Consider the following 14,935-nt stretch of genomic DNA (forward strand, 5'->3'; position numbering starts at 1 on the left):
AGATTGGTTCTGGCAGAAGAATCAGTGAACTTGCAGATGCCATAATTGAAATAATTCGGTCTGATAAGCAAAAAGAAGAGAGAATGAAGAAAAGTGAGCAGAGCCTGAGGAACCTGTGGGACATCATGAAGTATACCAATATATTCATTGTGAGAGTCCCAGAAGTAGAAGAAGGAAAGAAAGGGGCAGAGAGAATATTCAAAGATACAAAGGCTGAAAACTTCCCAAATTTAATTAAAGAACATGAATATACACATCCAAGATGCTCAATGAACTCTGAACTCAAATAAGCCCATGTTGAGGCATATTATAATCAAACTGTCGAAAACCCAGATAAAAAGAAAATTCTGAAAGCCCCAAGAGAGAATCAAAGTGTCACGCACAAGGATGTCTCAGTAAGATTAAGTGTTGATGTCTCATTGTAAACCATGGTGGCAAGGCAATAGGATAATACAGCTGAAGTGCCGAGAGCAAAAAAAAAATGCCAACTAAGAATTCTATATCTGGCAAAACTGTGTTTCAAAAATGAGGGAAAGATTAAGACATTCCTAGGTAAAGAAAAGCTGAGGGATTTCATCATCACTAGATTGGTCCTACAAGAGATGCTAAAGAGAGCTCTGCAGGTTGAAAAGACAATAGACAAAAGATCAAAGCCACATGAAGAAATAAAGTAATGACATGGGTAAATCTATAGGCCAGTACCAGTGGATTTTTGGTTTGTAACTCCACTTTTTACTTCCTACAGGATCTAAAAGGCAAATGCATAAAATGTAATGATAAATCCATGTTTTGGACTCAAACGTATAAACATATAACTTGTGACAAGAACTACGTAAAGGTGGGGAGGAGATGAAGGAGTAGAGGAACATAGTTTGTGTATACTACTGAAGTTAAGTTGGTACCAAAGCAAGCAAAATTGTTATACATTTAGTATGTTAAATGTAGGCCCCATGGTAACCACAAAAATTTAGAAAATACGCAAGCTCATGGAAACAGAAATTAGAATACAAATTGCCAGGACAGGGGGACAAGGGGAATGGAGAGTTAACAAATAATGGACATAGGGTTTGTTTGAGGAGATGGGAAAGTTTTAGTAATGGAAGTTGGTGAAGTACTACAATATTATGAATGTAGTTAATCCCATTGAATGATATGCTTTCGAGTAGTTGAGATGGGTAAGTTTATGTTGTATATATGAGAAAAGAAGGGAGGAAGGAAGGAAGGGAGGGAGGAAGGGAGGGAGGAAGGAAGGAAGAAGGAAAGGAAGGAAATTAGAGGCAATAAATGATCCTGGATGGAATCTACCAAGGAGGAGAAAAGGCTCAAAAGGTCATTATGGAGACTTATGAAAAAATTGGAATACAGACTTAAGCTTATAACAATGCTAAATTTCTTGAACTTGATAACTGCACTTAATGTAGTGACATAAGTGAATATCTTTGCTTTTAGGAAATGTACATGGAAGTAGCAAATGTTCAAGGAGCATGATGTATACAACCTATACTCAAGTGTTCAGAAAAGGAATGGAAGGAAAGAAGAAAGGGAGGGAGGGAGAGAGAGCAAATGTGTCAAAATGTTAAAATTGGTGGGTCTGACTATCTGGTGGGGTAAAGGTTTGTTGGAGTTCGTTCTCTGTGTGCAGTGTAATATTTTTGTTACTGTCCTATTAGCTTGAAGGTATTTCAAACTCAAAAGTTAAAAGAAATGCTTCTGAAAATTTTTAAATAAGTATGTTTTTAACACTGAGATTATTTCAACCAGATACATTCTATAAATGCATGATATTTAATCCAATAAATAAAATGTTGGTGTGCTGCCTTTAAAAATATATTGCTTAATAAACTTGAAATATATAATTTCAAACTTATAAACAACCAGAAACTAACAAATTTATTTACCCTGAAACTTCTAATTTAAGATATTTTCCAGGTGAAAGTATAGTATGCATTTTATGGTGGCATCTGCTGGCAAACTGTGGAAATGCAGCCAAGTTAAAGCTAAGATGGCCTGATGCAAAGCTTAGGTATGGGGAAGCGGGTGTAAGAATCAATTATTTTTTTTTATTTCTTCCCTATCTGTTTATTCATCATCCTTCCTTGGACTCTAAGATTTTTATAATTCCCCGCCACATCACCCTATTATGACAAGTAGTACAAACTTACTCTCAGACACAAGAGTTAAATATATTTTTATCTCTACTTTCTAAGGTTTAAGATGAAGTGGCCAGAGTGAGAGACAGGCAAAAGTTAGATCATATAGAATTTGGTATATACTACTAAAGTATCTGGAATTTGTTCCTGAACCCAATATGGAATCACTGAAAGGTTTTAACCATGGGAGCAATGTTTGCTATATTGTCTGGCAGCAGTAAGGACAAGAGAATGGGCCAGCACAAGACTGGAGGCAAAATGAACAACTCAGAGACAACTGAAATAGTCCAGGCAAGGATGCAAGTCTAAATACAAACAGTATGAAGACTGGAGATAAGATAGTAGCTATAAGAATGGAGATGAGGAGGAAGACTATCAAAGAGAATTGATGGCTCTTGGGGACCAGAGGGATTGTTTTTAAAAAAGGGAGAAACAGAAGTCTAGGATATGTCCCAGATTTCTACGTGGGTAGCTAGAGGGAGAAAGTCTTCATTAAGCTAGGCAATTAAGGGGGAAAAGCAGGTTTGCAAGTAAGGATGAAGATTTCATCTGTGACATGTTAACTTTGAATTGCCTATGGGGCAAAAGCCTATAGGCAGTTGAAGATATATCTCTGAAACTCAGGAAAGAAGAGGTTTAGATTTCACCAAAACACATTTAGAAGGAATTTTTTTTTTTTTTTTTTAAGAATTTGAACTGTAACAAGAAAGCAGATTGGAAGAAACAGAGAAGATTTTGTTCTTGTTTTTTTTCTTATATATTTATAGCCTGTGGCTAAAGTACTAATAGAGGGAGAACTTTGAAATTATAAGACAAAATGAATAACCAATGGAGCAATGTCCCAATAGGTCATCTATAATGCTCTCAATGCAGAAAATATCCTTCCTTCTCCCCATCTGGGCCCCATCACATTCCCAAATTCCATGGCTGGCTAACTCCTTCAAATTCATCCTGTAAGATTAAGTTCAAATGTAACATCCATTCTGCTAACCATCCTGACACCTTTCTCCCTGGCTCCCACACAATGGGTCAATTGTCTTTAAATACCCTTATAATTTATTGCTTAAATAGGATATTTGTTTTTAATAACTTTACTTTTTTAAATTATGAAATAAATAAATGTTTATTGCCAAAAAAAAATCAGAAAAGTGTAAAGAAGAAGATAAAGATTGCTTAGGTGGACTATTTAGAAACTTATTGGAAGAGAATCTAATTATCTTCTAGTTATGACCAGAAAAGACATGCAAATAACTGGCTGCTGAGTCAAAGACTTTAAGTAAATATTAGGGTATGCATCTAAAACAAATATACTTCTACCCTGTTGATAACTTACCCCAACCAGAAGCTTCTCCAAAGGAAACGTAATTATAATAAATTACATTGGATTGAATATATATGCATTTATCTCTACTCCCTTCCCAAACCCCATTAAAATGACAAAATTAGAAGAATTTTAAATTCATAAAGAAAGAGAATCAGAGAGGAGACAATAGCCAATGATAGTAAAGACATACCATGAAAGTATAGAAAAAAGAAAACTAAATTAGCAAGTGGTAACTGACTATCCAAAAGTGATAAAGCTAAAACCTAAGTAACTTCTAAGAGGGAAAACAGTAAGAAGCAACTTCAGAAATTCTCAAGAATTGAAGGCAATGCTGAAGGCTATGGCAAAGGTGGGGTTGAAAACAGAAGGGCTAGTTGATAGTCTATATAAAGAACCCTAAGACCCCTGAATCCCTCTCCTACTCTGAGGAGCCAGCCTAGTGCACTTCTCCAACCTCAGCATGGACAGCAGGATTCCTCTGAAGAAACTAAGGCAAAGACACTCCAGATCCAGGTGCACTAGGCATAGAAGAGGAAAGAGAGTGGCAAGGGACTAAAAACAGAGGGACTGAAAAAAGTCTACATACTGAGCTGTGAGACCCAGCATAAACCTGCCCTACTTCAAATACCTGAGTATTGCTAGACAGACGCACAGCTTTCAGAAAGAGATTAAACGATGCCTCCGTGGAAAAACTGACAAGTCCCAAAGAAAAGCTCTACAGTGGCTGACATTTGGAGAGTCCCCAACAAAAGAGCCAACTGGCCTGCAGATCATGCTATAATGAAGCCTACTATACAGAACTGCTAATCAGCTTTACAGGGCCTTAATCTTAAACATGAATGGACAGTCCAGGATCATCATACATTTTAGGAACACCTCCAGCAGGAAGAAGACAAAACAAATATACAAACAAACAAACAGAAAAACATTCAACTTAGATAAACAATGCTCATCCAGGAAGTGGATAAAAATACTTTAAAAATTAAATATAACTAAAAACCTTAGAGAGATAAATGGAACATGACATAAGATCATCATACAATTAAATGTGAGAATAGAATAAAGATATTGGCCAACCACTTACTTTTCCTCAGAAAATTATTTGAGCAAACTAATGGGTTTATCAAGAAAAGAGAAAGTCATGAGATCCAGAAAACAAGGCAGAGGCAAAGAAAATTTACAATGCATTGATGAAGCTTCACAATTACTGCTCTGAAACAGGCCTAGCAAGCAAAAGTGCAGACTGAATGAAGCAGATAGAGGACTCTGCACAAGGAATGTCTTCAAAGGCAAAATAGAGAACTGAGAGACAACATGTTTAAGCATACTAAAATTTTACAGTTTCATTGGAAAGGTTGACAAAAATTGGTGATAAATATACAGGAAGGAAAGTAAAAGAAAAAAGTAGATAATTATTAACTCTAGGAAATGCAAAAAGTTATACAATAAAGGAAGTATAATCAGAGTATGTCATATAGATTGGCCGCAGATAATATGTATAGAACCATAATAATGTAAAATCTAAAAACATGACAATCCAAAATTGTAGTGTACTTGTACTAGAAAATTGGAAGAAGAAAAGGGGAAGGAGGAGGGAAGGAATGTTGGGAGGCTGGTGAGTGGGTTAGAAATCCTCATCTTTTGTGGTAGGAAGTTAATAGGTTATTTCTAAAATTGAAATATCAAATAAAGCAGGAAAAAAATTTCATTTAAATGGAGGTAAATATAAAAAACACAAAAATTTCTAAAGTCGATTTTTTCTGAGGACTTTTTAATTGTAATATAAATGGCTTTCCTAAAAATAAAATGTCTTTAAAAATTAGTCATCTGCTATCTCAGAAGAAACGGTCAGCCAATAGATTATATAGAATTTCAAAAGATGTAACTGATATTATCTATAAGTCATATGGAAAACCTTCTTCCAAATTTACTTTGTTATAATAGATATCCACATAAGAATGTAGAAAGATGAGATTCAAAATATAATTGTGGAAGAAAAAAACCCTTGGACTCTTAGAATGGGGAGAAGTTTCACGGAATGAGATACAGTGATTAAGAGAATGGGCTGCAGTTAGAACTGGGTTCAGATTCCTGCTCTGATACTTAATAACAATGTGACCTAGGGCAAGTTATTTACCCCAATGCTTCAGTTTCTTCATTGTAGATTGGGTAGATAATGGCATCTATCATACAAGGTCATCATGATGATTAAATGATAATTTATGAAAAGAGCTTAGTACAATGACGTATAAGAAGTGTTCAATAACTGTCAGCTATTTTTACTAGCAGTATGCTATGGCATACTGTCCACATTGATAGTAATTTGCCATTTTTGCTAGTATAAACAAACCACTTTTGCCCTCCCAAAAATTTTATCTAAAAATTATTCACCATCCAAAACACCCGTATTACAAACAAGAGTCTATCAGATAAGAAAATACTCTTACCTCCAATACAATATAAAATAAATATGATCTCACTGATTTGAGACTATTAGAATAAGCAAACTCATAGAGTCAGAATCCAGACATGTGCCTTCCCATGTGACAGAAGAACCTGAGATGCCATCAGCCTTTTCTCAGAGAAGGTATCTTACTCTTGATGCCTTAATTGGGACATTTTTATGACCTTAGAACTATAAATTTGTGAACTAATAAACCCCCATTGGAAAAGCCAATCCATTTTTTGGTACATTGCATTTTGGCAGATTTAGCAAACTGTAATACTACCCTTGATTCTGTGAAGTTTTAAAGATAGATTAATAACATACATGTAATTTAAGAAAAGTCATTACCTTGGATTTGGTATTTCTCCAAGAATCTCATCTAATTTGTCAACAAAATTAATAAAATTAGACAGTCCCTTTATATGTGCCCTTAAAGGATCAGATGGTGATGGTGCATATCCTTTTCCTCCAAGCTCTATTGTGCGAATGAATGATGTGGCCACCTAGGAATTAAAGTGAATGATTTAGTGATGTTTAATGGTTAAATAAGTTAAAACTACAATTTACTTTATGAAGCCAGATACATGTATATAAATTTAGGGCAAATAGTTAAAGTGAAACAATTGTTATAAAAAGAAAGACAAGCACTTTTTATGACTCATGTCACATTGATTCAAAAGCAAATAACTAGAGAAACGGGCCATGCAGAACTCAGGCTAGTAAGGTTGGTGGCAATGAACTCAACTGCAGGTAGAGTCTAAGGAGCTGAGTTAGGATGCTAACTTAAGGGCAGAAGAATCTATTCATAAGAATATATAATTGACTAAAAAGAATTATTTTTATGAATATATTCCTGTACAGACTATTGGTAATTGGAATTGTTACATGGATTTTCAGTTTCAACTGATCTGTTGTGTTAAATAAATGAATTGGTTGGACAATTAATTCAACCTTTCCAAATCTTACCTTCTTCATTTGTAAATAAAGATTTAGCCTAGATAATCCCTAAATCCCGTCAAGCTATCACATCCTAGGATTATTTGATCATATGTAGTTCAAATGACTCATCTTCACATTGACATAAATACATATGTGATGGCTATATATCAAAGATGTAAAGTTCTAAAGTAGTATTTTCCAAAGCACATTCTAAAAAAGGCAAATTCTAAGAAAAGTCAATAATTTGGAGGAAGGTTTTAGGGTCAAAGAACCTAGGAAGCAATGAATTAAATAACAACATAAACAGATTTCTTTATGGCAAGACTTCTCAGAGTTTTTGATATATGAATAGGCATTATGAATATCCAAGAGGGGTAAATACTATTTCCAAATTATTTGCCCTTGGAAACATTTATTCAAGGGCATTTAACAAGGCTAGTACTCTACAGAATACATTTAGGGAAACACTGCATTTCAGAGATACTCCCTTGCCAAATTCGAAGGATATACCAGAAAATAAAAATACCATGGATTTCAAATATAGAGGTAGAGCATAAATTAACAATTTAAAAGTTGTTTCAGCATAGTTACAAGAACTCCATGTCGAGGTACATGGATCTTCTATTCAAAAAGAATCTTAAAATAATCTTACAAATGAAACATGTCCATACCAAAAAGATAGACATCTGTTTCTCTCGAGCAGCATGTTTCAAGTCTGTGAAGGCTTTTCTTCCAAGTCCTCTATCAGGGATATTGAGAATACGAGCCAAAGCCAGGTCATTCTTTGAATTCACTAGCAGATTTAAATATGAATAGATAATTTTCTTTGCTAGTAACCGCACCTGTACAGTAAAATATTAAGTTATTTTCTTCTAGGTTGAAGTTGTTCTAAATCCATAAATAACCTCTTTTTTATATGTGTAATAAATTATATGTGTAATAAATACCTATTATATGTGTAATAAATATATATATATGACAATATCTTACTCTGTTCTTTGAGAACAGAGAATGACCATACAAACAGAAAGCTCAAGGTGGAAAATCAACATATCTTTGCTCATGAAGCAACTTACTGCCAAGAGAAATTATGAGTAAATAACAACTACTATAACTGTTAGAAAAATGGTTCTTAGAAAATGATATAAAAGATACACTCCAAAGTTTACATTTGTGATGTTTCATCTCGTTCCCCTGTATACATGTGCCGCTAACTAATAGCTAATAATAAAGCCCCCTGAAGCTTAAGACATGAGCCAACTGGCTATATTTTAGTCCTACACCTATGTCCTTTATAAGGCCAGATCTAAGGCCTGAATTTAAATGGTTAAATTTTTTTGAGACTTACTAGATACTTTGACAAAACCAAATAACTAAGAATTAAAGTGAAAAGATCCAACCAAATGTTAAGCAAATAATAACAATAACCAAGTAGTTGATGTTGACTGGCTAAAGGAAGCTATCGATTGTTCAAATACAGGATGAATTATTTTAGGTATAACCTGACATGGGCATTGTACTTGTTCACAATCAGATTATAAACCAGGGCATTTAATAATCCTCTTAAAATTAGCTTTTTGTAGCTACTCAAGTCCTTGCAACTTCTCTTAATAAGAGAGAAATGATCATGTGAACCCATGTAGATAGGAACTATAAAACATTAAACTTTAAAAAAATAATCAAACATGTAAAGACATTGGAAATCATCTAAAAGGCAGACAGAAGCAGAATGAAAGTTTAGTTTTTAAAACATGCAATTAAAAGTATAAGAATTGCAAGTTTGTGGTCATTTGAGATCATGCAACTTAAAGTAATAGGGGCAAAGTAAGTGATCAGTGACCCCTGAGATAACAAATATAAAATATTAGATAACATTTTTATAAAAATTATTTAAAGACAATGGAAAACATTCCAAAAGGTAGACAAAAGTGGAGGAAAGTTTAATTTTAAAATATCTGCTACAAGAAGGTTATGAATTTGTGGTTTGTAGTTTACTGGCTCAAGGGCACTGCCCAAATCCCACAGCTATGACTATGGAAAACAGAGGTGTCTAAAGTTTAGTTTAGGACTGAGAACTGGAAATTTAAAAGGAAATTTAAATCCAAGCAAAAATTCAGATCATAAATAACCCAAAATCCTGGCTGACAGCTAAACTACATGAGCATGGGAGAGATCCCAAGGGTCCCATCAAAAACACAAGCAGAGCTCAGAAAGAAATCTATTCTAGAAAGATGGAGCTACAAGGAACCAGAGCTGAGTTTGAAGGTCTACCTAACTTAGCACATTACACAACTGTATTTAGCTCACATAACAGAAAGCTGAAGCCGGACGGGTTTGAAGTGTCAGAATATAGAAACTGAAGATTGCAGCACAGCTGGAAAATTCAAGAAAATTCCTAGAAGCAAGGAAATCACAGAGGGAATGAGCTCCACCTCTGTTCAAATCCTTGGCTGACTGCCAAATTCGGCAGGCAAAGCAGACACCTACAAAAGCCAAGATAAAAATAGTAGCAATAGGAAGCTGATACCAGCAGCTGTATACCAGCAGGGAAACAAAGTATGCAATTTGAACCCAGAGAAATAAACTCTAATATTCCTCAGAGAATATAACAGAATCCAGAATCACCCCAAAATATTATCTACAAATGTTGAGATTTCACCCAAAAAATTACTAGACAGTCAAAGGAAAAGGAAAGTGTGAACCTTAGGATAAAAAGCAGTCATCAAGTGAACCCAATTACTGGATATAGAAGACAAAATGTCAAGGTAGCTATTTTAACTTTGTACAAAGAATTAAGAGAAAATGTGTTAAGTGAATTAAGAGAAAATGTGTTAAGTGAATTAAAGCAATATGTTATCAATGAAGTAACAGAGGAAATTTCAACAGAAAAAAAATGGAAACTAGAAAGAAAGTAAATTCTAGAGATTAAAAAGTACAACAATTGAAACTAAATTGCTAAATTTGCTGGATTGGCTCAATCGTAGGTTGGAGACAGCAGAAGAAGGATTCAGTGAATTGAAAGATATATTAATAGAAATTATCAACTCAGAAGAACAAAGGAGAAAAAATAAAAAATAAAACAAACTAAGAGATCTGTACAATCTAAAGAGATCCAACATACATGTAATAGGAATCCATGAAAAGGAGAAAGGAGAAAAAAAAAATTACTTGATGAAATAATAGCCAAAAACATCTCATTGGAAAACATTAATTACAGATCCAGCTGACTACCCAAGTAGGAAAAGTACAAAGAAAATCACCCCTTAACACATTATAGTCAAACTGCTGACAGTCAAACATGAGAGAGAAATCTTACAAGCAGTCAGAGCAAAATGACAATTACATACAGGGGAACAGTGATAAGATTAATAGCTTCTCATCAAAAAATATGCAAACTAGAAGACATCAAAACAAAATTTAAAAAGGAAATGATTTGAGGAATTACTGTAGAGCAATGGTAATCAAGACAGTGTGCTATAGGTGAAGGGATCAACACTCAAATCAATGAAACAGAATAAAGGGTCCAGAAATAGACCCACAATAATTACCCATTTGATTTTTTGACAAGGATGCTCAAGAAACAAAGGAGAAAGTCTTTTCAATAATTGGAGTTAGAGCAACTTGTCATCTTATGGGGGGAAAAAAAAAACCTGAACCAAAACCTTACATTTTTCAAAAAAATTAAAGTAAAATGGATCATAGATCTAAATGTAAAACACAAAACTGTAAAGCATTTAGAAGAAAACATAGAAGAAAATCTTTGTGACCTGGAATTAAACAAAGAGTGACCCATAAAAAAAAATTGATAAATGAGATTTCATCAAAATTAAGTTCTCTGTATAGAATTCTCTTCCTGTTCTCTGTTCTTAATCTCAACTACTCCTACCCTGACTTCTGCTCTGGAATTCATGTTTGCTTCCAATTCTTAGATTTTGCTCCCAGATTGTTCATTTGAACTCTCGTTTTGCCTACTCCCTTGCATAAATGGACTCACAAATTCTAAACTCAACTCACTTTCCAAATATGATATTCATAAATACTCCAGTAACTGGTATTTTAGCTAAGGACACAGTTCTCTACCACCTGTAAACTCTAAGAAAATATTTTCTAATTTATTGAAATTAAAATTCTTCATATTCTGTCAAATCACATATAAAATTTTGAAGCATAAAAAAATAAAAATGTAGCATTAAAAATTACAGATCATTAGGAATCCTCTTAGATAATTATTGAGCAAGTCTCTAGTTCATATAAATCTTACAAGCAAATTCAAAGACTATATACTTCTGGATTATTTAAATTTTCATATGAAAAACAATTCTCACAATGTGGGAGGCAGTTTGGGTCAACTTTTTTAAAACCCCAATGGACAGGAAAAGGTCACCTTAAATATGGATTTGAGATATAAATGAAGCAAAATTTATTTAAAGGAAATAGAGTTATAGATTAACCCTATGTAATTTTTTCTCTTAAAAATTAAATATATCACCTAAATTTAACTTTTTTAGAGAGGCTCCCTGATTTTCCAACCAAAAGTAGCCATGCATACATTCTCTTTCTTATCACCCTGTTATAACTGTCTACTGTCAACCTTATTACAGTTCTTTGCATGGATCTTAATATTTTCTGACACTTCTTTGTTTGTTTTCTTAATCCTTCCACTACCTTATGAGAGCAAATGATGCACCCAAAGGGCCTAAAATAATGACTGGCATTACAGTAGGTAATCAATCTATTTTGTTAGTAAATTCTCGATCAATTTTTGTTAAACAATGAGTAGAAGAGAAATTAATACATGCATTTGGTCCTCTAAAATATTTCAAAATTGAAACTACTAATAAAAACTTACCTGGGGTCAAATAAGTCCTCTTATTTTTAACTGCATTGCCTTATAAAATAAAAGTATTCAAATGTGCAACCAAATGACAATCATCTTTAAGATATGTCCAAAAACTTTATAAAATAAGGTATAATGGAGTTTTCTATTTATATTTCAAATGGCATTTTATCTATATTTTACCTAAATCACAGCAATACTTCATGTGAATCTATAATACAAAAGTTTTCCATTTTAACTTCACAGTGCAATCGTCTGTCTAAAACCTATGAATTTCTTCTTCATCCCTTTGAAATTTGGGAAAAATAACACAAGTTGCCAAAAATCAAAGCAGAGAAAAGTGATGTTCACATTGTAATCAGAAACTGTAGTTTCTACTTTTTCTACATTTAATTGATATAATCTCTGTTTCACTGGCCTTCTGTTGTCCAAAAATAATAAGGATTTACCAGTACGGATTTACCAGATCCTTATTGGGTACAAAACCAGGACTTAACTCTCACTTCTACAACTTGCTTTTTAAGGCTGGCAAATTCTATCCTTCTGTGATGCTCGGCAAACATCAGGGAAAAACATCTTGAATTCCTCACAGCTAGAGTGTTTCTTTTAGCTCATGGCTACAATTAGAACACTATCCCTATCATTATGGTCAGAAAACATGGCAGTTATGGTTTCCCTGCTCTAGTATTTACAAGTAGGTTTTAAAGAGGCTCTCTGGAAAAGCAGTCCACAAAAGTACAGTTACGATGTCCAGAAGCAAGGGCCTAAATTGAAAAACTCCACAAGATTGAAGCTTTTACAAAGATATCAAAAACAAGGATACTGCTCTATTTGTTTAATAAAGTGATTCTATCCATACCACAAAGTATTTGTAAGATTTGTTTAGAAGTTGGACAATTTTATTTAAACTTTCTGACAATTCCAAGTTTCTTTTCCTATCCCAGGATTATTACCGAGATAAAAATACTCAACCTCAGTTTGAAGTCAGTTTTCTAAATTGAGAAGGTTAACAACTTATACAAGTATTTTTACTTTCGTTGTTAACACAAAAATGCTTACATATAATGACAAAAAAAGATTGGACAAAAACTAATATACTGGTAGAGCTTTTTACTTGACTAATGATTTTCTTTTGGGAACTTTATTCCATTTTTCCCTATATTAATTACTTAAGAATTTCTGAAACAATAATTTAGCACCTTACCAAAAATAAAATGAAATAAAATGAATTAAAATAAGACAGAATAATGCAAGGAAACAAAAAAAAAAACAGACTCTGCAAGACTCTGGTGTTGCATTAGTAAGCATATTTAGTGACCAAAATATATCTTTGCAAGACTGCAGCCCAAAAAGTCACTTTAGAATTTCAATAGAAATTGTTTTCCAAAAATACTTTCCAAAGAGAAAAATTAGAAGTCTGCAAGAAATAGAGGGATGGCAGAAAGAATGGCTACCACTTTAACAATCCTCAGAAAATTGAATAAATCAGCTAACTAGTAGATAAAATTCTTAGCAAATACAATCCAAGAAAGCAAAAGATAAAAAGTAGAGAATTAATATAATGTGTCAGTGTTTTTTAAATGAGGAAATAGAGTTTTTTAAATGAGGAAACGATATGCTTATAAGGAAAATTCATCAGTTTCTATATAAATTTCCAATATATATATATATGTCAAAATTATAAAAGCATAAGTCTTTTTTATATACAAATCACCTATTCCCCTTATTTAAAAGGCACAATAACCATTATAATATCCTCCATGGAAAGCATGTAGGATAGATCAGAGAGAAGAGGTCTGTAAGTGATCTACCCTCTTGACATATTAATGTACTCCTTAAGTAACTCTGAGAAAAGATAAGGCAATTTGGTAAGCTTTTGTCAAGATTTGGGGAAGGGGGAAAAAACCCAGAAGAATGCAAGTAAGAATTAATTTCAAGCAAGAGAAAATAGTTACAAATCATTCTCTACTAAAAGGAACCATGTCTGGAACAGGAAACATTCAAAGGTAGGCCTGGGATATTTTTTTGTAACAGAAAAGAAGGAAGTACTCAAAAGTCTAATAGGGCATGTAAAAAAGTCACAAAAGCCATCTTGAAGGGGCACCCCCAATTTTAGCATCAACAATTAATGACTGTAGAAATAGGGGGAAAGTTAGCAGTATAGGGAGGTGTAGGATTTAGTCTGTCCTCCAGAGCAGCTAGTAAATAGCCAGGAACTGTCTGAAAAAACTGTTTGGGGGAATTCAGAGACCAGACACACTTTGTACACCAGCCAGGAATGAGTGGAAAAGTGGGACTGATGAATCGCAGAAGAGCTATAAGTAAATCCTTCCACGCTGTAAAGGCTGGTGCCCCTCCCTCAACTGGCATGGCAGGCTGACTTGGAGTCACTCCCTGGTGGGAAACTGAAGCCTTCTCTACTAGGAGCAAGGGAAGGGGAGTCTGCCAGGCTCCAATTGCAAATTTGATTAAGGATCTGGACTGCTGAATACCAGCTCCAAGTACAGATAAATCTATAACACAAACAAGAAAGAAACTGGGAGTTCTGTTTCAGTCCCGCTCCCAACAGGGATTAAGCATGACTGATGAAAAACACAGAGGTCTGGAGTTGGTTGAGCTCAGATTGCTGGAAAAGGGCTGTGCCCCAAGAAAAGGGTCACATAGTACCAATTCTGGTTCTTCAGTGGTGAACCCATGGGGGCTGGGGATCAGCTCTTAAAACAGCTTCTTTTTTTGTTTAAGCAGCCCCTTAAAGAAAGTAGCTGGCATCCTCGGTTTTCAGCCCTCCCCCAAGTAGGGGGAGAAGTAGGATTGAATGAGAGACAAAGTAACTAATCAGGTGGAGGAGACAGTTCCATAAAGGGCATATCTTCCCCAAGAAAAGGAGGGGCATGGCCCAATGCCAGTGGCAGCTCTCACTCAGAGAATTTAGATCCCAGGGGCTAGGATCAGCAACAGGTTTAACCTGCAAAAAGAAGAACCCAGCCTGTCTCAAATATGCTCCATTAAGGGCAGAAGTGGGGCTGCTTGAGATTCCTGTAACTTTTCCAGCCTGCAGGGAACAAGAGGCTGAAGAGCAGCTCATCCCCAAGAAAAATGGGGGAGCAAGGCCCAGCACAGGTGGTGATAGTTATTTAGAGAATTCAGACCATTGAAGCTGGGAAAATGAAACAGTTTAAGCATGCCTTCCCTTCAGCCTGTCTCAACCATGACCCTGGCAGGGATGGGATCTGCTGAGA

At 34.5% G+C, this 14,935-nt stretch overlaps 1 protein-coding gene across 4 annotated transcripts in view; it reads right to left on the reverse strand.

The window, feature by feature from the left end:
* Positions 1-14,935, reverse strand: part of LOC119541989 (PARP1 binding protein) — an 83,533-nt gene that overhangs the window by 27,939 nt on the left and 40,659 nt on the right. Inside the window, exons 4-5 of one of the 4 annotated variants that reach the window (XM_037846432.1) lie at positions 7,531-7,701; positions 6,269-6,423 (exon numbers count right to left, since the gene is read on the reverse strand). In XM_037846432.1, the coding sequence (XP_037702360.1) occupies positions 6,269-6,423; positions 7,531-7,701 (326 nt within the window). Of the gene's footprint in view, positions 1-6,265; positions 6,424-7,530; positions 7,702-14,935 lie in introns of those variants that run through there. The other 3 variants (XM_037846431.1, XR_005218393.1, XR_005218394.1) reach the window with 3 other exon arrangements.

The sequence above is a fragment of the Choloepus didactylus genome, chromosome 8, assembly GCF_015220235.1.
Source record: "Choloepus didactylus isolate mChoDid1 chromosome 8, mChoDid1.pri, whole genome shotgun sequence".
Classification (NCBI taxonomy): domain Eukaryota; kingdom Metazoa; phylum Chordata; class Mammalia; order Pilosa; family Megalonychidae; genus Choloepus; species Choloepus didactylus.